Source organism: Equus quagga, chromosome 5, assembly GCF_021613505.1.
Source record: "Equus quagga isolate Etosha38 chromosome 5, UCLA_HA_Equagga_1.0, whole genome shotgun sequence".
Taxonomy (NCBI): domain Eukaryota; kingdom Metazoa; phylum Chordata; class Mammalia; order Perissodactyla; family Equidae; genus Equus; species Equus quagga.
This window is the reverse complement of record NC_060271.1, coordinates 77431871-77458470: the sequence shown is the minus strand read 5'-3', so window position 1 is coordinate 77458470 and position 26600 is coordinate 77431871. Positions and strand designations below refer to the sequence as shown.

At 44.8% G+C, this 26600-nt stretch overlaps 1 protein-coding gene across 1 annotated transcript; it reads left to right on the top strand.

The window, feature by feature from the left end:
- Positions 1-261: 261 nt before the first annotated feature.
- Positions 262-21399, top strand: ACTG2 (actin gamma 2, smooth muscle). Its single transcript, XM_046662692.1, has 9 exons — positions 262-317; positions 7493-7654; positions 8500-8628; positions 13242-13352; positions 13609-13693; positions 15592-15753; positions 16552-16743; positions 18501-18682; positions 21178-21399. Exons 2-9 carry the CDS (start codon positions 7529-7531, stop codon positions 21319-21321), a joined length of 1131 nt encoding a protein of 376 aa, XP_046518648.1. The 5' UTR covers positions 262-317; positions 7493-7528; the 3' UTR covers positions 21322-21399.
- Positions 21400-26600: the final 5201 nt, after the last annotated feature.

Genomic DNA, 26600 nt, shown 5'->3' with positions numbered 1-26600 from the left:
GCCTGGTGTGAGTTTTGTTTATGCAAGTGCAGCATAAAAGGAACAAATCCGCCAGCACTGGGGTTGTTGCCACTCGAGTCCTTTTGCATACATTTTTCAAATGATAATTCACTCTACCCAACCCCCTTCCCCACCCCCCAAGGCCGATTTATTGAAAAAACCACCTTATATGGTAATATTGCTAACACACCGTCAGCTGGCCTTTTTAGGGACTCTGTTTAAAGAAGATCCGCCTCTGGGGTTTTATATTGCTCTGGTATTTCTGCCAAAGACACACCAGCCCTCAGTCACTGGGAGAAGGACCTCTCATACCCTCGGTGAGTACTGTACAGCTTCTGCTGTCTCTTCCTTTCTGGGGCTGCCTGGCCCCCTGGGTGTGGAAGGAGCCTCCAGATTGGCCTGGCTTCTATGACGCCGGCCCAGGTCACACGTCAAGGCCCTCGGTGGACAGTGGTGCCTGCAAGCACACTGCTGTCCTCCAGGCAAAGGCATTTCTGGCTCGGGGGCATCCTGGGCAGAGGCAGCCTGGAACTGTGCTCCCTGCCTTCCTAACTGGATGGTAGGTGGCATGTAACACCTGCGGTCTCTACTCACCTTGCTCACCAGGGCCAGCACAGATCTACTCCCTCGGGTCTTTAGTCCTTAGTCGTGGCTCAGAATGTCTGGGAGGCTGTTTGAGGGGAGCAGATGCTTTTCAGAAAAATGGCTTCTTCTCAGAGTATTTGAATCAAATCCAATGGTGTCCCGGGGTCTGTGCGATGTCTGTCCTGAATGGGAGTGCATTTCCTTCAGTCCCCCTGTGGCTCCCACTGTCCTCTGATTCATGCTTGGCTGAGATGAATGGAGAATTTTCTCATTCCTTGAAGGCTCCAGGGTCGCTAGGAGATACAGTAGTTGGGCGGGCAGCAGGGAGGCAAGTGCCCCGTGGCATCATGAGGTTTTGGGGGGCAGGAACATAGGAACCATGTAATTCATTCTATGAGGAGCACACTGAGGCCTAGAGAAGTTAAGCAAATTGTCCAAAAGATTCACACCCAGCTGTGAAACCACCTGCCGATGCCATTGTCCATCCCTCCCCACAAACACTCTCACAGACATATGCGCACAAATAATTAACAGGAAAATGAGACCAAGGGGCTGTTTCCCCTTTGGTGGCCAGAGTCTGCTAACATCTCTTCACTTCGCAGGCTGGTGCAGTGGTGCAAGCCTTGGAGGCAGACTGCTGGCTCCCAAAGTTACTGAGGGACCTCAATTTCCTCACCTGTAAAATGGGAGGAATAGTAATACTGTCTACTTGGCAGTTGTGTGTAAGGATTGAATGAGATAGTACATGTTATAAAGTGCTCAGTCAGCGCTCTCAGGGCCTGGCGCCCAGTATGCCAACTTTAAGAATCACCTGGCGGACTAGTTAAAACACTGCTCTTCACCCCAGCCCAGATTCTGATTCAGAGGTTGGGGTGGGGCCTGCTAATTTACATTCCTAATAAGCTCCCAGGCTGCTGGTCTGGGACGTTATTTTGCGTAGGGAGGTTCTAAGCCCTTGCTTTTATTATTCAAACGGGTTAGCCGTTGGGCTGAAAAGAGAGCTTCCTGTGATGGAGATCAATGGATGACGGAGAAACTGTCATGAGCAGAGAGATTCTACAAGCCAGACCTGGGGAACCAAGATGGGCAGTATGACATTGAGTATGACCTCGAGGCAAGATTTCTTTCCTCCTTCCCTTTGTTCATTCCATCAACATTTATTGAGCACTTAGGTGCCAGACACTGTCCCTGTCCCTTAGGGACTCCTTATGGGGTCTAGCCACGAATTACAAGCAAGCAGCTGAGGAGGCTTTAGAATGTCTCCTGCCAGAGCCATTCCAGGAGAGCCTGGCTCCACAGTAAAACCCTTCTTCCCAGGGCAGCGCGGGCCTGCAGGCTCCTCTCCAGACTGACAGCCCTAACCCTGCCCTCAGCCCCCTCCCTTCTCATTTGGTTCTGCCTTCAAAACAGCTGGTTTAAATCCACCTAAAGTGCAGCAGAATGGCATTGTTGACAGCTTTAAGTTGCTGGGTGGCTTGTCTCAGCCGCTGGGAAACAAAGTCTAACACTCCTTCTGTGTGAAGGGAACTCAGCGGGAGACAAAAGCCTTCACTGAAAAGCCAGACAAGCTTGAACTATCAATCACACGAGAGAGGGATGCTGAGGGGACCCTGGAGGGAGACAGTCCCAGAGGGGCAGCTTTGCCTCTTGGCCACCTTCTAGCTTGCAATGTTGCTTTCCCCTCAAGGTGGACCACCTGCTAGAACAGGGAAGCATAACTGTCCCTGTGTGGTTCCAAATCAGGCCATGGTGACCAAGCTGTCATAAGACTGGACGGTGGGGACTTGGGGATCCCAGGGGCAGAACAAATCAGATCTGGGACGGGGCCACTCAGGTGGTGGGATTGTCATCCAACCTTACTGAGCGCCTACTATCTGCTAAACACCGAGATGGGTACGGGGGCTGTAACGTAAATCTAGATGCCGTGGTGGCGTCAGAGCGCTCAGAGGCTCAGAGAAAGAAAAGAACACAGACCCTTTTGTTTAAGAGCTTTTGCTGCCAACAGCTCTAGAGAGACACAGAGGCAGAAGCAAAAACACCAAACATGGAGAAGTTACGCCAGTCTCACCAAGGTGGTGAGGAAGGTGCAGGCTCAGTCCGCAGCTGTCCTGGGCTGGCGCCAGCCCTGCCTCTTCCTGGCCGAGACCTTGGCTAAGTTCTTTCACTTCTCTGAGGCCTGGTTTCCAAATCTGTAAACGGAAATAAAAATATCTTCCCTCAAGGCTTTTGTGAGGATTAAACAGATAATATGTGTGAAGAACCCTCAATTTTTTTAAATTAAAAATATTTTTTTACCAAAAATGGAAACACAGAACATACTGCTGTGTTTTACCTAACAAAGCAGCTCGTGCCTTTTCCATTGTATTAAATATTCTGCTCACTCCATGGTATGGAGGTTTCTGGCAATTAATTTACAAACTAATTTATTATTTAATAGCTTTTTTTTACATTACAGTTGTTTTTGATTTCAGTTATTTTAAACAAGGCTGCGAGAAATTGGCTCTTGGCCAAATCTTTGCACTCTCCCATGAGTGTTTCCCAAGGATAAATATTCCTAGAGGTGCCTTTGTGGAGTCAAAGGATATTTACATTTTATATCAAAAGATATATACAGTCATGTACCACATAATGATGTTTCAGTCAACAACAGACCGCATATATGACAGTGGTCCCATAAGATTAGGACCATAGAGCCTAGGTGGGTAGTGGGCTATACCATCTAGTTTTGGGTAAGTACACTGTGATGTTCACATAACAGAATCACCTAATGATGCCTTCCTCAGAACGTATCCTCATCATTAAGACATACGTGACTGTACACTATACACAAAAGGTAAACAAACACACACACACACACACACACATATACATTTTAAGGCTTTCGATTAGAAATTTTCTAATTCCCCTTCCAAAAAGTAGTTCAGTTTGACATATGTCGGCGGTGAATGTGAGCCCACCTCCCCCACACCTTTTCCAGCAAGGGTGGAATCGGGCACAGGACTCCTGCCAGAGGTGGGGTTAGCTTTTGTCCTGGCCACAGCACCCTGCTGACTCCAGGTCCTGCTCACAGATGCTGAACAAGAGCTTTCGCAGTGTGGTTATTTAGACGCACATGCAGAACCTCATATTTATCCCATTAAATTTAATCTTATTGGATTCAGCTTATTTTCTCTGCTGTCTGAGATCTTCTTGGATGTTGATTCTTCCATCCAACGTACTTAATATTTCTCTCTCCCCCAGCTCTGTTTCATCTGGAAATTTGATCAGCGTGTGCTCTATATTTTCATCCAACTCACTTATAAAAATGTCACATGAGAAGGCTCCACCAAGAGTGGAGCCCTGAGGCATTCTGCTGCCTCCAGATTGACCTTGACCCATCAATTAATACCTTTCAGTGACAGCAACTCAGGCAGCTATGCCTAATTGATTTATTGTTCAGCCCACATAGCTTTATCAATAGGGATATCACTGGAGACCTTGGCAGATGCCAAGATCAAGTTAAGCTCAATGTCTTCCACCTTCTCCTGCGTTCTCAGTCCAGTGATCCTGGGGAAAAACGAAGAGCTGTTATTCTGACAACGTTTTTTCTTGGTAAACCATTACCAATGATAAGAAATCACTGCCTCTTTAATAATGCTTTCTTTAATAATGCCTTCTGGAAACCTGCCTAACTTGCACATCAAGATTCTCTGAGGTTTTAGAAATCTGTCTTCTTTCCCTTTCTGAACATCAGAATGACATTTGCCCATTTCCAGTCTGCTGACATCTCTCCACTTCTCCCTTCTTCCCAGATGGTAGGAGGTTGAGGATCTTCTGTGTAACCTAGAAACTGTTCAGACCCAGAGACGATATTGTTTTCAGCAGCTAGGTGCTTTCCTTCAGCCTCCATCTCATCTCAGACCTTGATTTCCTCTTACCGATGTTTGTTCTACCTTTGTTCTGAAAATCTTCTCCTTGACATCCATTGATTCATTCACTCGTTCATTTTGACAAAAATTTAAGAGCCCGCTTTGTGAGGGATATTGTGTTAGGCACATTGAAGAATAGCCTGGGCATAAAACAGACCCAGCTCCTGCCTTTGCAGAGCGACGGATGATGCGGGATCTGCAGAGCTGACCATTGCTCGGGCAAGTTCAAGGTGCTGTAGGGTGCACTGAGACTGGTGTCCAGAGACACCTCATGGGAATGCGCTGTCGACACAGGACTGACAGGTGACAGTGGCAAACAGGTCGGGGGAAGTGTGTTCCAGGCCTTACGTCAAAAGGTCCAGAAGGGAGAAGAGATGACACAGTTTAGAAAATAAGAAGAAACTCCATACAGCCTGAGTGAGAAGGCCAAGAAGGGGCAAGAGGGAAGATGAGCCTGGAGGCAGGGGCTAGACCCTCTTGAGCCCTGTGGGCCGAGTTAGAGAGCTGGGACTTGATCTCCGTGGCTGGGGGAGCGGGTCATGAGGATCAACAGGGACAGAAGCAGAACTAGACACGAAATCATAGTGGGCCTCTCCCCTAGCGTGCACCCTGCTTTGAACATAATAGGGAAGAGCATCCTTTTAGCCTTAAAAATTTTGTTCAGAAGCTTCTGCTAGTCTCTCCCTGGCCTTTCTGACCTCGCATTCACAGGCCCGTGGCTCTGTGTCCTCTTTGCTTTGGTGTTGGTTTTCGCTGTCCGTCTTCAGCATAAGGCCATTGAGGGGCTAAGGTCACAGGTTTCGGTAGCACCTATCTCCTTCCCCTGCTGTGGTCGCACATTCTGAACGAAGCTTCCGTGGGCCTTCCTCCTCCGCGGCCACCGTCTCGTCCCACACCTTGTGCCTCTCTTCTCCAGACTCCTGAAAGTCGGCCTTCCCAACCTCTCAGCTAGGACTTTTCCCACTTCCACTTTATCCCACCTGGGGTTTCCCAGGCTGCGAGGCAACCTGCTCACCACCTCCTGAGCTGCTGTTGCTTCTCCTTTACCACCGTGTGCCAAGAATGCGTCAGATGTTGTCTTTTAACCAAAAAGAAAGAAAACCTGCAACAGACATTGGAAAAATCCATTCCCTTATCACTTTGCAGCCATCCCAATTCAGATACCAGCCTTGGCGGGGGCTTCTCTGTTTCCTCCGTCTGAAGCGACAGGATGCATTGAGTCCAACCCATCGTGAATTCTCTTCCTTTCCTCTCTCCTCTCAGGCTGCGCCTTCCTCCTCAAGGTGCTTCTACCCTTCAGATTGTACATTTCACCAATAACTACCGCAACTTTGTTTCCTTAATATGTTATGTTATTGATTTTAATTTTAAACCATACGTGAATACAGTCTCCTCGTAAAAATTTAAAACATAACAGCTATAACCCGGCACTTCCTCTCCCAGTCCCATTCCCATCTCCAGAGGTAGTTACTATGATTAGTCTTAGACTTTTTTTTCTAGAACTTTTTGCTATGTGTTCACATCCACTAATGGAAAAGTTATGGAAAATACTTGATATTGGTTTTTTTGCTTTAAAAAGAACTCGCACAAATGGTTTTATGCTCTACATTCTATTCCGCAACTTGCTTTGTTCACTCAGTGGCATGGTTTAGAAACGTATCCATGTTAGTCCATATAGATCTGCCTGGCTCTGCTCTTAACTTTAGGACAGTATCCCCTAATCTGGAGCTTTGGGTAGTTCCAAATTGTGTGTTTGTGTGTTCCTCTAGGTAGAGAATGACATTTTTCCTACATCCTTGCCAACATCTATCATAAAACTTTGAATCTTAACACCATGATGGGTGAAAATGGCCTTATTTCATTTGCATTTTCTTGATAACGAGTGAGGCTGAGCATCTTTCCATATAGTTCTTGGGTATTTGTAGTTCCTTTTCTGTCAATTATCTTTTCTTTCTTTTTTTTTTTTTAAAGATTAGCACCTAAGCTAACATCTGTTGCCAATCTTCTTTTTTTCGTTTTTAATCTTCTTCTGCTTCCCAAAGTCCCCCAGTACATAGTTGTATATTCTAGTTGTGAGTGCCTCTGGTTGTGCTATGTGGGATGCCACCTCAACACAGCCTGATGAGCAGTGCCATGTCCGCGCCCAGGATCTGAACCAGTGAAACCCTGGGCCACCGAAGTGAAGCACATGAACTTAACCACTCAGCCACAGGGCCGTCCACTCAATTATCTCTTCATAGCCTTTGTTCTTCTTTGGGGCTGTTTATTTCTCTCTTATTGATTTGTAAACATTCTTTATATATAGTAAATAATAATCCTTTGTTATGTTATGGATTTTTTCAACTCCCTTCTTAACCTTCAAGTCTTTCAGAGATTCTTTCCATTGGATTAAAGCTTTAGAGCTATTTCAGGTTTTTAAGAGGCAAGTGAATTAATTTGCTAGGGCTGCCATAACAAAGTACCACAGACTGGTACTTAAAGAACAGAAATTTATTTGTCACCGTTCTGGAGGCTAGAAGTCCAAGATCAAGGTGTCAGCGGGGTTGGTTGCTTCTGAGACCTCTCTCCTCAGCTTGTAGCTGGCTGTCTTTGCTGTGTCTGACATGGTCTTCCCTCTGTGAATGACTGCGTCCTAATTTCCTCTTCTTATAGAGGTACCCATCCTATTGAGTTAGTCATATTGGACACCAGTCACATTGGATTAATGACCTCATTTTACCTTAATTGCCTCTCTAAAGAGCCTATCCCCAAACACAGCCACATTCTGAGGTACTGGGAGTTAGGACTCCAGCATGGGAATTAAGGGGGACACAATTCAGCCTCTAACAGCAGGTAGAGGGAAGAAGCTCAACTCCCACAGAGTGGGAGGCGGGGTCCACACCTAGTCCCTCCTGGAACTGGACCCTGGTTGCCCACGGGGTGGGGCCCCAAAACCAAGAAGACTGGCTCCAACATGATGTTGACAAGTGGGTAACGTTCTCTCCTCCCCCAACCCCAAGGTGCTCCAGCCCCTGGTTTACTCGGCCACACTCACCATGTGTGAAGAGGAGACCACTGCGCTTGTGTGTGACAATGGCTCTGGCCTGTGCAAGGCTGGCTTTGCAGGAGATGACGCCCCCCGGGCTGTCTTCCCCTCCATCGTGGGCCGCCCTCGCCACCAGGTGTGTGCTCATTTGGACCCAAGTCTTTGAGCTACTAGGAGTAAGTGCTGCATTGTGAAGACTATGCTGGGCTGTGTGTGCATGCGTGTGTGTGAATATGAATGTGCGTGTGTGAGCATGCGCGTGTATGTGTTGGGGGTGGAGGAATCTCTTCTGAGTTAGTAAATAGAAACACTCAAGACCAGAACCAACCGCTATCAGGCCCGTAATGATAGTACTGTGTCTGGCTTAAGTCTGTGGGGTTGTGAGGTGTGGAAGAAAACTTTTTGAAATATATGTAATCAAACAAGCCCCTTGCCCTTAAGAAATTTACACTCCATGAAGATATACACACAGCTAACTTGAAGTCACAGGCTGAAATAGAGGCTAAATATTACCCCAGGGGAGCACAAAGGAGGGAGAGATTAAATCTGAAGGGAGGGACTAGGGAAGAGAGAGACTATAGAAAAGGGGATAACTGAGGATGAGGTGGGTCTCAGCAGGTGGAGAGAAGAGAGGGAGCAAAGGCTCTCGGAGGAGGGCAAGTACAAGTCCTGTGTGTGTGTGTGTGTGTGTAAAGTAAGCAAAGGGGAAGAAGTGCATGGATGGGCTTTGTTCTCTTTCAGAAAATTACGTAGTCTTAGGAAAGAGAAGAGAGACAAGTCCACAAGAAATCTTCCACCTTCCCTTCCATCCCTGCCACGTTCATCAGTATCTGCCCCCATCCTTGTCTCCTGCTGTCCTAGTTCCAGGGGAAAAAGGATGTCTTTCCTATCTTCATCCTTCCTCAGAGACCCTGTAATGCCTGGATCCCTCTGAGGGGAGCCCTCAGCCAATTCATGTCCCTCTCCTCTTTTGCGTTGCAGGGTGTAATGGTGGGAATGGGCCAGAAAGACAGCTATGTGGGGGATGAGGCTCAGAGCAAGCGAGGAATCCTAACTCTCAAATACCCCATCGAACACGGCATCATCACCAACTGGGACGACATGGAGAAGGTATCCGTGGACGCCCCCTTTAAAGTGCTCATTTTAATGATAATACATCATCAGGACCCTGTCATCCCACAGGCTACTGTGCCCTGTCAACTCTTCCTCTAAAATGTTTCTCACATCCTTCCTTACTTCCTGTCCATTCCATGGCCATTCTCCAGCCTAGGCTGCCAACATCTCTTGGTTATTGCAATGGCCTCCTGTCTGATTTCTTTGTCTCCTGCCTCACTTACCCAATTAATTCTCTATGCTGCTGCAAAGCTTATCTTTCTAAAAACAGATCAGGTCCTCCACTCACCTCCCGAGGAATCTTCAGTAGCTCCTCACTAACCAACAATAGGTTCCTAACTCTTTCTTTGGCATCTGGGGACCTGGTCATGCCTAACTCCCAGCTTCGTCCTTTCACGCAGCTTTCACTCCAGCCCAGTGCTTATTCCATCTTTAAAATGCTGATGCTGCCTTGAGAGAGGCAAATAGACTTCTCTCCCTTTTATTTTCCCTGTCATGACTTCAGATATGTGCACTGATGCTATATTATGATGATGATTCTCTAATGAAAATTTTAGGTAGGAATGTCTAGGGGTTTCTAAAACCTTTTTTTTCTGCATAAGAAAATGCAAGGGGGGTTTCAATTTTTAAATGATAATTGTGATAAACAAAATCATGTGTGCAAAATGCTAATAGAGTCTTTCTAATATTCTTTTGATAAATTCTGCTGACAGTTGTCTGAGAGTTCTCGTTTCTGCAGTGACTGCCTCCTGAAATGTAATAGAGAACTAATTGAGCAGACTGCCCCTGGGAATAGAGACTGTAGATTTGAAATCTATAACGCATACAGACTTCTCTAAATCCTCGGTTGAGTCACTCTGGATGTGAGATAAATAGATAAAATACAATAGCTTCCACTTCACTCAGCGGAGCGGTTAAGAGCACACACGCTGGAGTCAGTGGCAAGGAGACCTGGGCTCCACCCTTCCCTATAAGCCCCAGTTTCCTCATTTGTGGAGGTAAAAATACTTTCTTCATTAGATGGCTTTGGAGATTGAATTCGGTAAATACTTAGTGTAATCCCAAGGCATGGACCATACTTAATGCTCCATAAACAGCATACATCATTCATATATATCTAACAAAACGTAAGTTGAAAACACGATAGACAAAATTTTTTTTTCACAGTAGTAATATGTGAACTCCTTAAAGAAACCCCTAAAAATATGTTCTGGGCTTTAAAAGGAAAACTGAATGACTAAAGCTGTCAGATCTTCTAAAATTAATTAGTAGGTTCATGGCCATTCCAATAGAAATCTCACAATTTTTAAAATTGTATTCGTTTAAGGTGTACCACATGGTGATCTGATACATATGTGCATTGTGTAACAGTCACCGCATTCAAGCTGATTAAGGTATCTATCACCTCACATAGTTACCTTTTGTTTTTTTCTTGTAGTGAAACCACTTAGGAACTACCCTCTTGCAAATTCCAAGTATACAGTACACTATTGTCACCTATAGTCACCACCCTATACATTAATCTCCAGAATTTATTCATCCTGGATAACTAACACTTTGTACCCCTTGACCAACATCTCCCCACTTCCCCCTCCCCCCAGCCCCTGGTAAGTACCATTCTTCATCTACTTCTATGAGTTTGGCTTAAAAAAATCAGTTTTTAATTATGCAAAGTAATCATAAAGTATGTTTGGAGAAATAAATAAGGCAAAAATTATGAAAACAAAATGAATAACAAAAATTATAAGAGGAGATTTGCCATATCCAAATATTAAAATATAGTTATAAAAATTAAAACAATTTGGTATCAGCACAAAAGCAAAGAGGAAATATATGATAAATGAAACTTCCAACACCATAAGAGAGAAAGGATTATTCAATGAATTATTCCGGGACAACTAAGTAAATAACTAATTTGGGGGCTTGGGAATCTTTGTTTATTGCCCTTATCTCATACTATTTTCACTAGGCACATATCAATTGGATAGAAAAGTTAAATATAAAAATTCAAATAATAAAAAAACGCAATATAGTAAGTGTGAGTATTTATCAAATTTCTGGTGAAAAAAGTCAGAGAAAAAGAATGACAAATTTGACTTCATAGAGGTCATAACTTCCAGCATGTGAAAAATCAAATTTAAAAGGCAAATAACAAGCTTCAAAAAAATATTCACAAGTGCAATGAAGGATTAATATAAACAGCAACACAAACTGATAATTAAAAACATCCGGTCTCCCCCAGACAAACAAAGGCCAGGAATAGATAATTTGCCAAACAGAAATTATAAAAAGTCGCCAGTCTGAAAAAGTTTAAACTCATTTGAAACAAATTTAAAAATTCAAAGTAAACCAACTAGGTATTATTTTACCTATCAAATTATTTTGTATTTTAAGAGTGAGAACACTGAACGCAAGTAAGGTGAGGTAGAACAGACCTTTCTTGTCCTGGAGTAAAGAGTAATTTAGTCTTTAATGGTAACAGAAATCAACGTCTTCCAATTGCTCTGCGCTTTAGCCCAGTAATTCCACTTTTCGCCTTCTTTTCTTTGGGAAACATCCTGAATAAAAAGAGAAAATGTTGGGGGCCGGCCCGGTGGTGCATCGGTTAAGTGCACACGTTCCGCTTCGGCAGCCCAGGGTTTGCCGGTTCAGATCCCAGGTGTGGACATAGCACCGCTTGGCACAAAATGCTATCGCAGGCATCCCACATATAGAGGAAGATGGGCACGGATGTTAGCTCAGGCCCAGTCTTCCTCAGCAAAAGGAGGAGGATTGCCAGCAGATCTTAAAAAAAGAGAAAGTGTAATATGTACAAAAATAGCTACCATAGAATTATTTATAAATGAAAATTGAAGATACCTGAATAGTAATGTGATTAAATATATGATGGAACATAAGGAAATGTTGTGTAAGTATTAAAAATGAATGTTTGTTCAATTTACTAAAAATAAATATTTACTATGAAAAAGGAAATTACATTAACTGAAAAGTGGCAGGAAACAAATTTCAACATAAAAGTACAATAATAATATAATAACAAATAAATAAAAGCATATGAAATAAATAAACGCTAATAATAATAAATTTGAAAATACATAAAAGTGAAAGATTAAGAAAAAGAAAAAACCCAAAATATTAACTGTTTATTGTTAGGTGATAGAAATATGGGAGATTTTTATTCCTCTGAAAAATATTTTTTCTAATTTAAAAATGATCAATATCTTTAATTTTTAAAGTATTTTATAAAAACTCCAAAAGAATGAAATAAAATGCAGTGCAGATGCTTGGGCCAACACCCAGAAATTCTGACTCCTGGGCTGGGATGCAGCCTGGGGACTGCACCTGTAACAATTCTCGAGGGTGGCTCTGGGACAAGCCATCTGGGGCCCACATCTGAAGAAACACTGGCATCACCTCATTAAGCCTAATTGCCATCTCCTTCTCGCTCCTGTGAAACTTTCACAGTCCAGGGCTTCTGCCCGTGCCGTTTCTGCTGCCTCAGATGCCCTTCGAAGCCTCTGGAGACCCTCCTTTGTCTTCAGTACCTGCTCAAATCCCCCAGAAAATGAACTGCTCCTGCTGCTTCTTTCATCTAAAAAGTGGATATGTCTTTGTATTTTGTCATTTTGCCTGTCTTTCTCCCCTCCAGACTTTGAAACTAACATCTAGGAGCCATGTCTGATTCTCATCAACCCTCATCACATTTAGCACCATCGGAGCACAATGCCGGGGTCCGTAAATATATGGGTACAATGGAATCAAATGACCCTCCGCCCCATCTCTGGGGAAATCAAAGCTCTATGTCTCTGCCACTCTTTGCTGAATCCCTCTGAAATAAAGACTCCTGTTTGGTCATCCCAGATCACTGAAGAGGGAACTGGACACAGAAGGAAGAAATAAGTTCCTCCAAAGCACTGGTTCTCCACCGGGGCAATTTTGCCTCCCAGGGGACATTTGGCAATGTCTGGAGATATTTTTGCTTGTTATAGCTGGAGAGGTGCTACTGACATCTACGGGGTAGAGGCCAGTGATGCTGCTGAACATCCTATAATGCACAGCACAGCCCCCCACAGCAAAGAATTATCCAACCTACAATGTCAAAGCGCAAGGTTGACAAACTCCACTGTAAAGCATCAGCCTGGTGAACAGTAAACTGAAAGTTCAAGTGTATCTGTCAGGTTCCCAGCAGGAGACAGTACATGCTCAGCTGGGGTTTTGAAATTAACTTAAGGAAGGACTACTTGCAGAGGTGCAAACAGGGTTAAGGCAACCAGAAAGGGATGTTGAGGCACCCAAGTACTAGCAACAGAGGGACGCTCTCACACCCCTAAGGCTGAAACTGGGAAGGGAGGAGGGGCGGTGTCACTAGTGCTCAGTGAGAGCCAAAGCCCTGGAAGAAAAGGAATATAACCCCTCCGTCTGGGGCCCTGTTGAAAAGGAATATAACCTCTAGATGTCAATCAGAGATTCCCAAGGCTGACAGGTCTCCCTCTCCAGATCCAGCCAATCTTGTGAACATTGTGCCACACTCCCCCAGCATGAACATGTCAACTGGAATTTACCAGACCAATGGGAATCTGCTGGGCTCATTTGACTTTTGTCTCGACCAGATCTGGCACCACTCCTTCTATAACGAGCTGCGAGTAGCACCTGAGGAACACCCCACTCTGCTCACGGAGGCCCCCCTAAATCCCAAGGCCAACAGGGAGAAGATGACTCAGGTAAGAGGCCAAGAAGACTTGAGCACTGGCACAACAGTGCAACATGGATGCTAGGCCAGATTTTTCTCCCATTCAGGTATCAATGCAACAGAATTTTCTGAGGCCCCGCTATGTGTGTAGTCCATGCCAGGCCTTACAGAAGGTGGGAGTGGGGAAGTAGGGCACAGCCCCTGCCCTTAATAAGATTACAAACCATCCTGTGGGCCAAGAGGTGCTGTCAATGTTGCCAATCTTTTATTCTGCATTGTCCTTTCAGATTATGTTTGAAACCTTCAATGTCCCTGCCATGTATGTCGCCATTCAAGCTGTGCTCTCCCTCTATGCTTCTGGCCGCACAACAGGTGAGCAGCCCTGTAGTCCTTTCCCTTTCTGACTTCAGGGGGAGGTAAGGAGAAGCTGGGCTCCTGCAGAGTCTCCTGCTCAGAAGAATCAAATGGACAGCCCACGTCCAGGGAAAATCTCGCTTAGGGATAACAGAAGGGAATGCCCACATAGAATGCACGTGCAAGTCTAGCCAGTACAGCTGGAAAGAGTTTACATGAACAAACCATGACTAGTATATCCAGCAAGGGCCATTTCCCTCACAGTAGTCAGTCTGTGAGTTTATACACACTTTGCAACAATATTGGAATGTTGCTGCTCATGAAGCCTCAACGGCAGAAACTGTGATGGTGGATGTATAAGTATGTGGCCGTGGTATAGAAAGGTGCTCAGAGAAACAGAGGGAATTTCAAAATAAAGTGATTTTTAAAATTTTTTTTTAAAGATTTTATTTTTCCTTTTTCTCCCCAAAGCCCCCTGGTACGTAGTTGTGTATTTTTAATTGTGGGTCCTTCTAGTTGTGGCACGTGGGATGCCGCCTCAGCATGGCTCGATGAACAGTGCCATCAGGATGAGCACGCCCAGGATTTGAACCAGCGAAACCCTGGGCCGTCGAAGTGGAGTGCGCGAACCCAACCACTTGGCCACCGGGCCGGCCCCTAAAGTGATTTTTAGTAGGGACTTGACAGCTTCCATGAACATAGTTCAAACATTCAATCATTTTTGTATTCATTGATTTACCTATTCATCCATTCATTCATCAGATATTTTCCATTACTCCCTACCACATGCCACACACTGCACCAGGCCATGGTCACACTGACAAACAAGATTGACCCTGCCATTATGGAACTAACAGTCTAGTAGGGGAGAGACAAAAGTAAAAGAGAGTTTCACTGCAGGTGACAAGGACAGTATGGGGAAATCTGGGGTGTATACAGTTTTGTATCCTGCACTTTGCACTTGATTTTATGTTGTAAACATCAAATTTAATGGCCACATGGTAGTCATTTACTTATTAATTTATATAAATTATTAATATAAACTGTTAATAATTTACTTACTTATCATTTCTATATTGCTTGACCTTTAGGTTGCCTCCAATTTTTATTTTTCATTATAAAATATGCTGAGATCAACATCCTTGTACAAGAGTAAGCTACAGGTCTCTGGATGTTTATTTTGCATCTGGCCCTTACTGAACCATCTTGTTAGCTCTAATCACTCCTCAGTTGATTCTCTTGGGTCTTCCACGTATACAACCACATCATCTGCAAATAATGACATCTGCTTCCCTTTGATAATAATACCCCATTTCTATTTTCTGTCTTATTGCATTGGCTAGAATGTTCAGGACAATATTAAATAATAACAATACAATAACAATATTAGTGTTTCCCCATCAATTATGATGTGGTCATTGGATCGAAAGAGATTTCTCATCATGTTGAGAAAGCTTATTTCCCTTCATTGTTTACTAAAAATTTCATTGGTAGAGAATGTCAACTTTTTTCAAATTGGCTGGTTTTTATAGTCCTTTCAAGATTTAACGTTCTAAATGCATGTGCATATGTGTTAGTTTGATGCCTGAAGGATATGTAAATTATCTAGTCCCACTTAAACAATGTGCAGTCTAGATGCAAATTGACAAGTGTGCATTATTGTGAAAGTGTTTCAAGAAATACAAGAGAAGGAGACATTTTACTTGCTTCCAAAAGCCTACATCTCATTTGGGAGAATAAACTGATGTACACAAAAACCAACGTATACAAAAAATATTATGATTCTCACGGTGGGTGAAATTTCTTAGCTGCTGAAGAAAAATATGGTAGTTGAAGACCATTTGGTAACTCATCCCAGAAAGAGACAGATGAAAGACAAGAAAAGTTTTCATAGGTCCTATCCGCTCTGTCCATAGGCATTGTCCTGGATTCAGGGGACGGCGTCACCCACAATGTCCCCATCTATGAGGGCTATGCACTGCCCCACGCCATCATGCGCCTTGACCTGGCTGGCCGCGACCTCACAGACTACCTCATGAAGATCCTCACAGAGAGAGGCTATTCCTTTGTGACCACAGGTATCAGCCCCTTTCCTGATTCTGACTTGAGCTCAAAACCAAATCTGATCTAGGACCAGAAATTCTCAAGACTGATGAGAAGTCTGTGGCCCCATGTCCTCAGACTCTCCTGGGGTAGACAAGGAAGCCTTAGGCTGGGGCTGGACCTCTAGACAAGACCAGATGGTCAAGGCAGCCTTATTTAAAGAGGAAGGTTCTCGACTGACACCCCAGGGAGGGGGACAAGGCTTAGTTCTACTTACCCTAAACAGCATTCGGCTGAGCCCTCCTTTAAGTGCCCCAGGGACCTGCTACATCTGCCCACATCCACACCAGGATCAGAACTAGTTTTTACAGGGCTGAATGGTAATAAAAATCTAGTGATGCATTTCATTTCCTAAGGGCATTTATGGTTTGTCTCAGGACACATGGAATAAATAAGGTCTGAATTTCTAAGGGGAAGGTGTCATGCCTCAATGACCCACCGGGGCAAGAGGAGTTTTTAGGTAAGGACATTCCTGGATTCTGTAACATAACATATAAGCCTACATCTAGACTGGAAGTGTATCCTGCAAGGCCCTCAGCAAGGCCTGGGCTTTGTCAAGGCAGAGTGAAGGCGGCAAGGAGAAGAGCCCGTACAAAGTTTTGCTTGGAAATCAAGCTTTTATACTCCCACTTTAGAAAGAGGAATGAAAACATTGACATTCATCCTAAGACTGAAGCCGGAGTAGAAATAAGGAGGTTTTCATGGTGGTCAAAATGGGAAAACCAAATTAACAGAACTAAGGATTGACTTTCTGTCATTTCTACTCCTTCCAGCTGAGCGAGAAATCGTGCGAGACATCAAGGAGAAGCTATGCTATGTGGCCCTGGATTTTGAGAATGAGATGGCCACCGCTGCCTCCTCTTCCTCCCTGGAGAAGAGCTATGAGCTGCCAGATGGCCAGGTCATCACCATTGGCAATGAGCGCTTCCGCTGCCCCGAGACCCTCTTCCAGCCTTCCTTCATTGGTGAGCTGCTTCCCGTGGTCCCTGTCAACCGGGAGAGTGGGGGATGGGGGTGGGTGGTGAGGGATGGAAAGAGAAACACTGGGAGTCATGCACACTTTGTTTATTGTTTACAAATAGCCCATCTTTTCCCAGGAAGGGTCAAAAATTTATAAACAATACAAATAGATAAAATCTAATTTTAAATAAAAGGGTAAGGAAAATCAAGACAAAGAAAAAGCAGGACAAGGAATATAACATGGAACTGAAAATGAAGTTAGTATACAAAAGACTTCTTGGATCACTCAACATTTAGGTCAGGGGGGCTGAAACCTATAGTAGTAAAGAGGATGGGTTTGGGGGTCAGACCTAGTTTTAAGTCTTGATTCTTCCCCCATAAGCCCTGTCACAGTGGACACGTTACCGTCTTCAAACCTCAGTGTTCTCATCTATAAAATGGAAATAATGATAGTATCTACTAGATAGGGTTACAACAAGGATTAAATAGGATAATATCTCATACGACAACTACTTTCTTGAGGAATGTATAAGAAAAGATGGGCTTGCAAGCAAATGTCGGTATACAGGGTAGTGGTAAATAGCAAATTAACTGGACAGAGTGCTATAAGCCTAAGAAATCATTTAAGGCTCCTTAGAGAAGGTGAACATATGAACAGAACCCTGAAGAAGGAGTATCATTTTATGGTATCTGGGGACAGAATGAGCACAGAGCGGGGCATGGCAGGCAAGGCAGATGGAATGGTATGTGCAAAGGTGTGGAGGTGTGTGAAAGGTCATATTCTCTTTGGGACACAATGGGAAAGTTCTGTGTGTAGGTGTGTGTGTGTTTGCACACAGGGGAAATTGGCGAGTTGCTCAACCACAAAAAAAGCATGAGGGTTAATCATATCAGCAGTGGAGATCCCCTGGAAGTTTTCAGGTAGCAGTGTAGCAAGGTCAGGTTTGTATTTTAGGAAGATTCCTCTCTCTACGTTGTGGAATTTATATCATGTGGAAAAAAGACTAGAGGTGGGGGAGCCCAGGTAGGTGGGCATGAGCTGTTTTGGCATGCAGGGCCTTTCACTGTGGAAGATCTTGGTGCCAGGCTAAGGCAGCTACATATCAACCTGTAGGCAATGGGGAACTGTCAAAGATGATATGAGGATGTCCATACAATGAAATATTATTTGGCGACAAAAGAGAATGCAGTACTGACACATGCTATAACATGGATGAATATGCTTGCAAACATTATGCTAAGTGAAAGGAGCCAGACACAAAAAGCCACCTATTGTATGATTACATTTATATGGAATGTCCAGAACAGGCAAATCTATAGAGACAGAAAGTAAATTAGTGGTTGCCTGGGGCTGGGGAAGTGGTGATGGGAAAAAGTGGGAGTGTCTTCTAATTGGTATGGTGTTTCTTCTTGGGGTGTTAAAAATGTTCTAAAATTAGATTATGGAGATGGTTGCACAACTCCTGTGAATATACCAGAAAGTACTGAACTGTAGACTTTAAAAGGGTGAATATTATGGTAGATGAATTATATCTCCATAAAGCTGTGGGAAAAAAGATGATGTGATGAAAGTATGAAAGATAGACTAGAACAGGTGAAACTAAAGGCAAGGCGAAGACCCGTCAGAGGATCTGATCTTGCAATCCATTTGGGAGGTAATTAGGGGCCTGAACTAGGGTAGGTGCAACCACAGAAGGAGGATTGAGGAGCTGGAGGTGTGGGTATTTATGAAGCAACGGGTGTTGACTGTGGTCTCCACTAGGCATGGAGTCTGCTGGAATTCATGAAACAACCTACAATTCCATCATGAAGTGTGACATTGACATCCGTAAAGACTTATACGCCAACAATGTCCTCTCCGGGGGTACCACCATGTACCCTGGCATTGCTGACAGGATGCAGAAGGAGATCACAGCCCTGGCGCCCAGCACCATGAAGATCAAGGTGGGTCTTGCCCCAGTTTTTCTCCATCCTGTTCTTTGTACAAAGACCTGTCTACTTGAGAGATGCTCAGAGTCAGGCTACCAGGCGAGTAGCTTGGTGATCTCCTGGGTTCAGCATCGTCCTGGTCTGGGAGAGTTATATCATCTCGGGGGGTTATGTTCCTTGGGCACTGATGGGCTGGACATACGTTTAGCATGGGCTCTCAAACGTAATCACATGGACTCTATACAGGGACGGGGTGAAAGAATTTGGGATGAAGAGAATATTGAGGAGTTTGGGGAGGAAATCAGAAGGAGGGAAATAAAGGGGAAGAAAAGAATGAGACAATGCTACAGCATCTTTAAACTTTAAAAAGGGCTTGCGTGTTACCCCAGAGGAGGGTGAAATTTCCAAAGAGGGAATGTTTGGCCATGGGGCAGGCTGCTGGTTCAAGCTCACAGGGACATTTCTTGAGTCCTGGACAACCTCTGATCTGCCCTCTTGGCTGGGCCACAGCCTCCCCATGCTGCTTCTCAGCAGGGCTTCTCACCTCAGAGGCTTCGGAGAATGGCAGCCCACCTGTCTTGCTGCTTCTCCCCAGCCTCTGGTCCCCAAGCAATAATACAGACCATATAAGAGCTTCTAAGGACTTTGTTGCTAGCAGGTTTAGAAAAAGAGTTAGGCATAGAACAGAGATAACAAATAGGTTGAAAGTTACAAAGTCTCACAATAAAGTTGGTCTCTGGGGAGCAGGTCTGATCTGAGGACGTGTATTCTCTATGTCAGTATTCTAAGAACCTGCTTCGCAAAGGAAGGTTGCCCCAGGCCTTCCTCCGCCTAGCAGATGGTGCTCAGCACAGGGAAGGAGAGTGGGCCCCCAGGAAATAGGTGCAAACTTGTGGGCCCTTCTCCTCACCCAGAGCCACTGGAGTAGCCATGTTTACTGAGGCCTACCTTATGAGGGCATTATGCCAGGCCTGGGGCAGGGGTTTTTTACCAGGACCACGTGTAGCCTAGCCTCACCCCCAGGTTCCAGTTCAGTAGGTCTACACCTACATTGATAATGAACACCAGTGATTTGATGCACATCCCAATTTGTGATCTACTGCCCTGAGTTTAGCAACATGTGTTGGCCTTCAAGGAGTTTAGGTGTAATTAGTAGACACAACCAATGGAAGGGCAAGACAAGAGGAGGGGAAAGGGCGCTCCAGGCAGGGGAACTAGAGTGAGAAAACGTGCCCAGGGGTACGTGTGCATGTACGAACACCCCAGTCAAATTAGACAGCAAGGTTTGTGAAGAGGAATTGAAGGAGATGAGGCAAGCCTTAAGGATATGGAAGAAGAGATGTGGGGTGGAGGTGGGCCTGAGATTTAGGACCTCCATCCCAAGATAAGCCAGAGTTTTCTCACAATTAAAACTTCCCAGCAATAAAATCTGTCACCTTTTTAGTGGCTGTGCTGGTCCTTGAGGCATCTATCCAAGGAGTGTCTGGGTGACTTTTGTCTGCATGAATAATAAGATAACTTCTAAAGACCCTTCTATTCTGCAATCCCATGATTTCTGCAATTTAGGAAATATGTCGAGAGATTCTAAGGAGATAAAAAAATCAATTTAGTGTCTAGTTTGGTCTAGCACTAAAATTCTTAGACTCTTCAGAAACTTGGAAATGAGTTGACGAGTCACAGTCCTTCTGCATCCACTTTTAGGTGGAGCTCAAAGTTCTTTGATGTGACAATCTATTTCTAAATGCTAAGCTGAGGACTCCCAGTAGCAAGAATGAACAACGTATGTATGAATTTGAGCACATCTCAGATACAAGTGGCTGTTGACACGTGAAGCTCAAGACAGGCCCTGAGCAGACTGGCTTAGACTTAGGAATGGAGGAAGCCCGGCCCGATCTGCCCATGTATGCAAACTAAAGGCAGGAGCAGAACAGCGCTCCCCCTACAGATGTATGTATTGGTCAGTTATCCATGAGCAGCAAGCCGCTATGAAATCTCAGGGTAGATAATAAGTATTTATTGCTCGTGCATCTGCAAGTCAGCTCGTCTAGGTCAGGCTTAGCTAGGCAGCGCTACAGGTCCAGCCAGCTCAGGTCAGGTCCACATCTCTCAGTAAGGGGTCCAGGCTGAAGGGCCAGCAGCTCCTCAAGGGGAGGTCTTCACAAGAAGATGGCAGAGGCACAAGAGAGCATGCCCTACTGCATTCCTGAAGCACATTCCAAGGCCCTATTTGTGTCCTATCCACTGACATCACATTAGTCAAAGCAAATACAGGGTCCAGCCCAAAGTCACAGGGTGGAACATGCACTCTTCCCACGGAGGGGCAGGGGATAGGAGGAGGGAGAGTAAAAATTTGAACAATAATCTAATCTACCCCAAGATTTCCACTGTTCGTTTCTGACCATGAAGGCTGTCCTTCTCCGGGGCAGCCTGCAGTGTGGTAAGATGATTCCTGGACCACCTTCCCTAGTCCTTGGGGACTCATCATGGTTTGCAACACTTGCTCTTTGCAGATTATTGCTCCCCCAGAGCGGAAGTACTCAGTCTGGATCGGAGGCTCCATCCTGGCCTCTCTCTCCACCTTCCAGCAGATGTGGATCAGCAAGCCAGAGTATGACGAGGCCGGGCCCTCCATTGTCCACAGGAAGTGCTTCTAGACTCAGAAGAGATTCTCTGGGGACCTCCTTGAGACCACCCTATTACCAGTCATGAAACATTAAACCCTACAAGCCTTACTTCTCTGTGTGGGGCTCATTTATTTCCTGGGCTGTGTCTCACATGCGGTGCTAAGGGCTTTTCACACATTCTTTCTTTCTTTTCTTTTTTTTGAGGAAGATTAGCCCTGAGCTAACTACTGCCAATCCTCCTCTTTTTGCTGAGGAAGACTGGCCCCGAGCCAACATCCATGCCCATCTTCCTCTACCCCATACGTGGGACGCCTACCACAGCATGGCTTTTGCCAAGTGGTGGCACGTCGCACCCGGGATCCGAACTGGTGAACCCTGGGCTGCTGAGAAGCAGAATGCACAAACCTAACTGCTGCGCCACTGGGCTGGCCCCTCACACGTTATTTCTAATTCACACAATGACCCTGTGAAGTAGGTACTATTATCATCCCCATGTTACACATGAGGCAACTGAAGCTCAGAGAAGTTAAGGACTTGCTGAAGATCACACAGAACCAAGATTAAAATCCAAGTGTATCTGACTCTAAAGCTAGGACTCCTACTATGCCACCTTGTTTCCTTTTCCTTGACCATGAGTAAGAATGAGGGCTAGAGGATTCTTGTGAGGGCTAAGAAATAAGGGCTTCCAGAGATGTAAGGGCAATACATAGAACAGCAACAGGAGAAACACAGCCTTACAGGATGTGAGTTATGAGTGGTTCAAACACAGCGTTGTTTGAACTTAGGTGAAGGAAGTTCATAGTGGGCTTAAAATCTCTCTGAGGTCCTTTGTCCTTGAGGATTAGGTTATATTTTGCCCCAAAACTAATCAAAAAAGGAGCAGCACCCTTAAGAAGGATATTTTCTCTCCTTCCCTCTGCATCTCCCCCTCCCCCCTTCTTCTTTTTCTTCTTTTCTTTCTCTCCCTCTCTGTCATGATTTGCTCCCCACTCCCTGTCCTTGGTTAATTCTGTTTAATTTCACAAGTATTTACTAACTTTTTGGCATCTAGAATTGCTGGGTAAGGCCCCATGGGATTTAGGTACCCCACAAAAGTGCTTCCTGACCCTCCAGGTCTCACTGCATAAAGGGGGAGACAGACACATACCTATGAGACAATGATTTGAGGTGAAACAGAAGCCCTCACAAAGTACTATGAGAAAATAAGGCACAATAGTGATAGTAACATTTATTGAGCGCTTACAAGATCCTAGGCACTAGATTAAGAGCTTTACATGGATTTCCTCATTTAATCTTCACCACAACACTATGGGTCAGGTACGAGTATCATTCCCATTTTATAGCTAGCTTACTAGTTAACTTGATCACCCAGCTACTTAATGGCAGAACCAGGTCCTCACTTCTTCCTGGTGTACCCCTCGCTCTCTCCACCTAATCAACTCCCATCCTTGGTGCTCCTGAGCAGATCCCACTTGGTCCATGAGCCATCCCAGACACACCTATTTGGAGACAGTGGAGCCCATTGGAAGCACATGGACCTCAACGTCTGTCAGACATTCCTCCTCCCTGCACTTGCCCTCTTGGGGTGGGGTGGAGTAGCACATTTTCAAAAACCCCTAGAGGATTTATGTTTTAGGATGAGTTTCCCAGAAGCAGACCCTGAAATGAGGATTCACATGCAAGTGATTTATTAAAGAAGTGCTCTCAGGAGAAACCAGTGAGCAGAGTGAGAGAGGCGGGACAGGAAAGGGGAGGAAGCCCAGCAGGGGAGCTCTCAAGCAAAGGCTCACAGAAGGTGGCTTCAGCCTGGTCCCCAGGGAGCTCTGGAGCATAAGCCTGACTACAGGTAACAGAGCCAAGCTGTCACTGTCAGCGATTGGCTTGGTGAAGGCACACTGTTGGGATGTCAAGTCCCAGGCTTGCCTCTGGAGCAGTGAAAGGGCTCCAGTAGGCTGAGGGCAAGTCTCCAAAGAAGAGCTACAGGCGCTGGCTATCGGCAGAGAAAGCAGAGGGAGGAGGCTGGAGGATGACAGACGCGCGCGTGCGCACACACACACACACACACACACAGGGGATGAGAGGAGATGTGGAGCACTGACAATGCCCCCTATAGAGGGGTGCATTAGAATCTCCATGTTGGGGGAGAAGGGGAGGCTGACCAGTCATTCCCCCTCCTTGCCCGATGCCGTCTTGCCCCACTTCAAGAAGAGCTGTCCTAGAATTCTTCAGTTGAACTTGTGTTATGTGCTGATAGAGAGGGGGAGGTTACAAGGGCTTGAGGGGAGTAGAAATCCAACAGCAAGTCAATTAAAGATAAATAGAAATACTGTCACAGGCACTGAGGGCCAAGCTGAAGACAGCCATTACTTATTACGTAATGTCTATTGGGTGGTAACTGTGTGGCAGGCATCGTGTTAAGTGCTGCATGTGGGTTATCTTTCTTAACGGTCACCCCTGGCCATCTGAATCCAGGGCCCACACTCTTAACCACTCCCTAGATGCCTCCCTTTATGACTAGGTGTATCAGTCAGAGCTCATTTAGGGGAGCAGTCACCATGCACATTATAAGGGATTTATTATAGGAATGAGACTTTACCTGAAGGTGGGAAGAGCTGGGGATGTGAAGTTCTGGAAGAATTGTGAGATGGTCAGAGAGGAGTCACCAAGGCCTTGAGGACTAGCTGGGATCCATTGATGGGCACCTCTGTCTGTCAGAGTATCTGATCCCAGAGCTCTCCCCCGAGGAGTGGCTCAGGCTCCCATTCTGCCTTCCAAATCTCATACCAGGTCCTCTTTTGACTGACTCTAACTCAGAGCCCTGTCAGGAGGGGATTCTGGAAACACACTTCCCAGTTTAACCAAATTGATTTAGCACAATCCAGCCCATTAGAATATCTCTGATGTAGATGAGAATATAACTAATCAGACATCCAAGAAGCAGAAGAAAGTCAAGGTCACGTTGGAGTATGTTTATCTCCCCATTTTAATGGCTGCATAGCATTTTCGTACTATGGGTCACTATTTTTTTTGTCACAATAGCACTTACAAACACTTGAAAATAGTAATTCCTTCAGAGCTCCACTCCAGGGATTAAATAGAGGGCCTGGTGAATAGCAGATGCTCAGCACATATCCGGTGAAGAAATGGATGCTGAATGGCTAGAGTCCCCTTAGGACAACGTCTACTTTTACTCAGAAACTCCAGCAGATATCCGACAGCCTCCGGGAGCAGGAAGTGGCCTTATCCTCCAGGTAAACAGGAGGTAATTCTGCTCACCAACATGCACTACTTTCTCTCTTCTGGCCAACACCTAAGGGAGGATGAAAACACTGTGTTTACCACTTCCAGGAGGAAGTGATCACCACTTTTCTGGGGGGTCTTTCTTGCTCCTCACAATCCCTTTAATCACCTTCCTTCCTCGTGCACAGGGGTGGGGCCCCAACACTCACGGCTGTTCCATGAGACCCTATCTTTTGGCCACAGCTGGGCTAATCAGATTCTCCCTCCTGGGAATTAGGAATTAGGACCAAGAAAGATATTGAATTTTTATGCATAGTATAAGATACTAAAACAAGCAAAAAGAAATAAAGGGGAATGGAAAGATCATCACTAATATTGAGATAACCAATAGGCAATTTAGGTAAAAGGCCAGTTAGTTTCTTCGCACTATACATCAAAAAATTCAAAAGCTTTTAGAAGCAAGGAAGAGAGTGAGAGAAAATATTCACAAAGGACCCATATCAAGAGTATATAAAGAACAATAAGTAAAAGGCAGACAACTAGTAGAAAAATGGACACAGGATTTGAACAGGTGCTTCAGAAGAGAGGTTCCTGAAATGGCCAATAAACATATGAAAACGTGTTCCACTTCATTAATGGTCAGAAAATTGCAGATTTAAACTACTATAAGACACCATTATGTACAGCAGAATGGGTAAAATGAAAAAAACTGACCATACCAACTTTTGGGAAGAATGTGGAACAACCAGAGTGCTCACTCACTGATGGCGGCAGCGTCAGTTGGTATGAACACTGTGGAACTATCTACTCTTTGGGAATATCTACTGAAGCTGAGTATACAGATAACCTATCAGACGGCAATTCCACTTGTAGGTATACACCCAAGAGAAATGCACATTTAACTTTACCAAAAGACATATTCAAGAATATTTGTAGCAACGCTATTCATAATAGTCCAAGTCTAGCAACTCTCACATGTCCACCAATAGTAGAATGGATAAAATACATTCTGGTCTAGCAATAGAGAGGAATACTTCACAGCAGTGAGAATGAATGAACCACAACATATACGTAACATAAATCTCACGGATATTATGTTGAATGAAAGAAGTACTTACTACGTGATTTCATTTATATAAAGAACAGGAAAAACTAATGTCTGTTATCAGAAGTCAGGCTATTGGTTACCTTTGGAGAATAGCAACTGGCAGGGGAAATGGATTCTGGGGATGCTGGTAAAGCTCTATTTCTTGATCTGAATCCAGGTAACATAGGTGGGTTTGGTTTGCGAAAATTTCATTAAACTGTGAACCTATGACACATGCTGTTTTCTTCACCGCATATTATACTTCACTGTAAAGTTTTAAAATAATGATAACTTTTAGGAGCTCTAACTTTTAGGAGCAGGTTATTTGCCCATCTGCACAGAAACCTGCTGACGATTTCCTCATTTAACACGATGACCCTGAGGGCAAGGAGGGCAGCAAGACCTTGGAGGCCCAGAGAGCCTCTCAAACTTTTTTTGGACGAATATTTTCCACGTCTGAGTTTGCATAAAGAAATGTAGGCAGTATTTTTACATAGAGGTGACTGTGGGAGTGGAAGTGGGGGATGGGGCAGACTTTAGCTGCTCCAATATCCATTAGCGCTCCACCCAGGTTATCCTAAATGAATTTATAATCTATTTTTTAAAGTAATGTGCTTAATGTACAAAGGTCATTTCAACCATCCCAAAGAACCATTAATATAGGAAAAAGGTCCTGTGCTTGCTATGCGAACAGCTTCACGACAGGTGTTCCAGCCACCTACCCCTCCCCACCCCACTTGAAATCAGATCGCTCTTTCCTAAAACCTCCCACCTCTAAGTTTGCTGCCCGAATGCCGGTTTGCCTGTTGACTGCTGGTTTGACTCTCGTGGAAGTTAAGTGTGGAAGGCGGAAGCACCCTCCGACAACATTTTATAAATCATTAGTTCTGAGGTCGTTATGACGATGGGGTGTGGCAGGACAAAGCCACAGGGTCTGACCAGGTGGCAGCGGCTCAGAACTGTCCCTGCCCCTCTGCAGAGC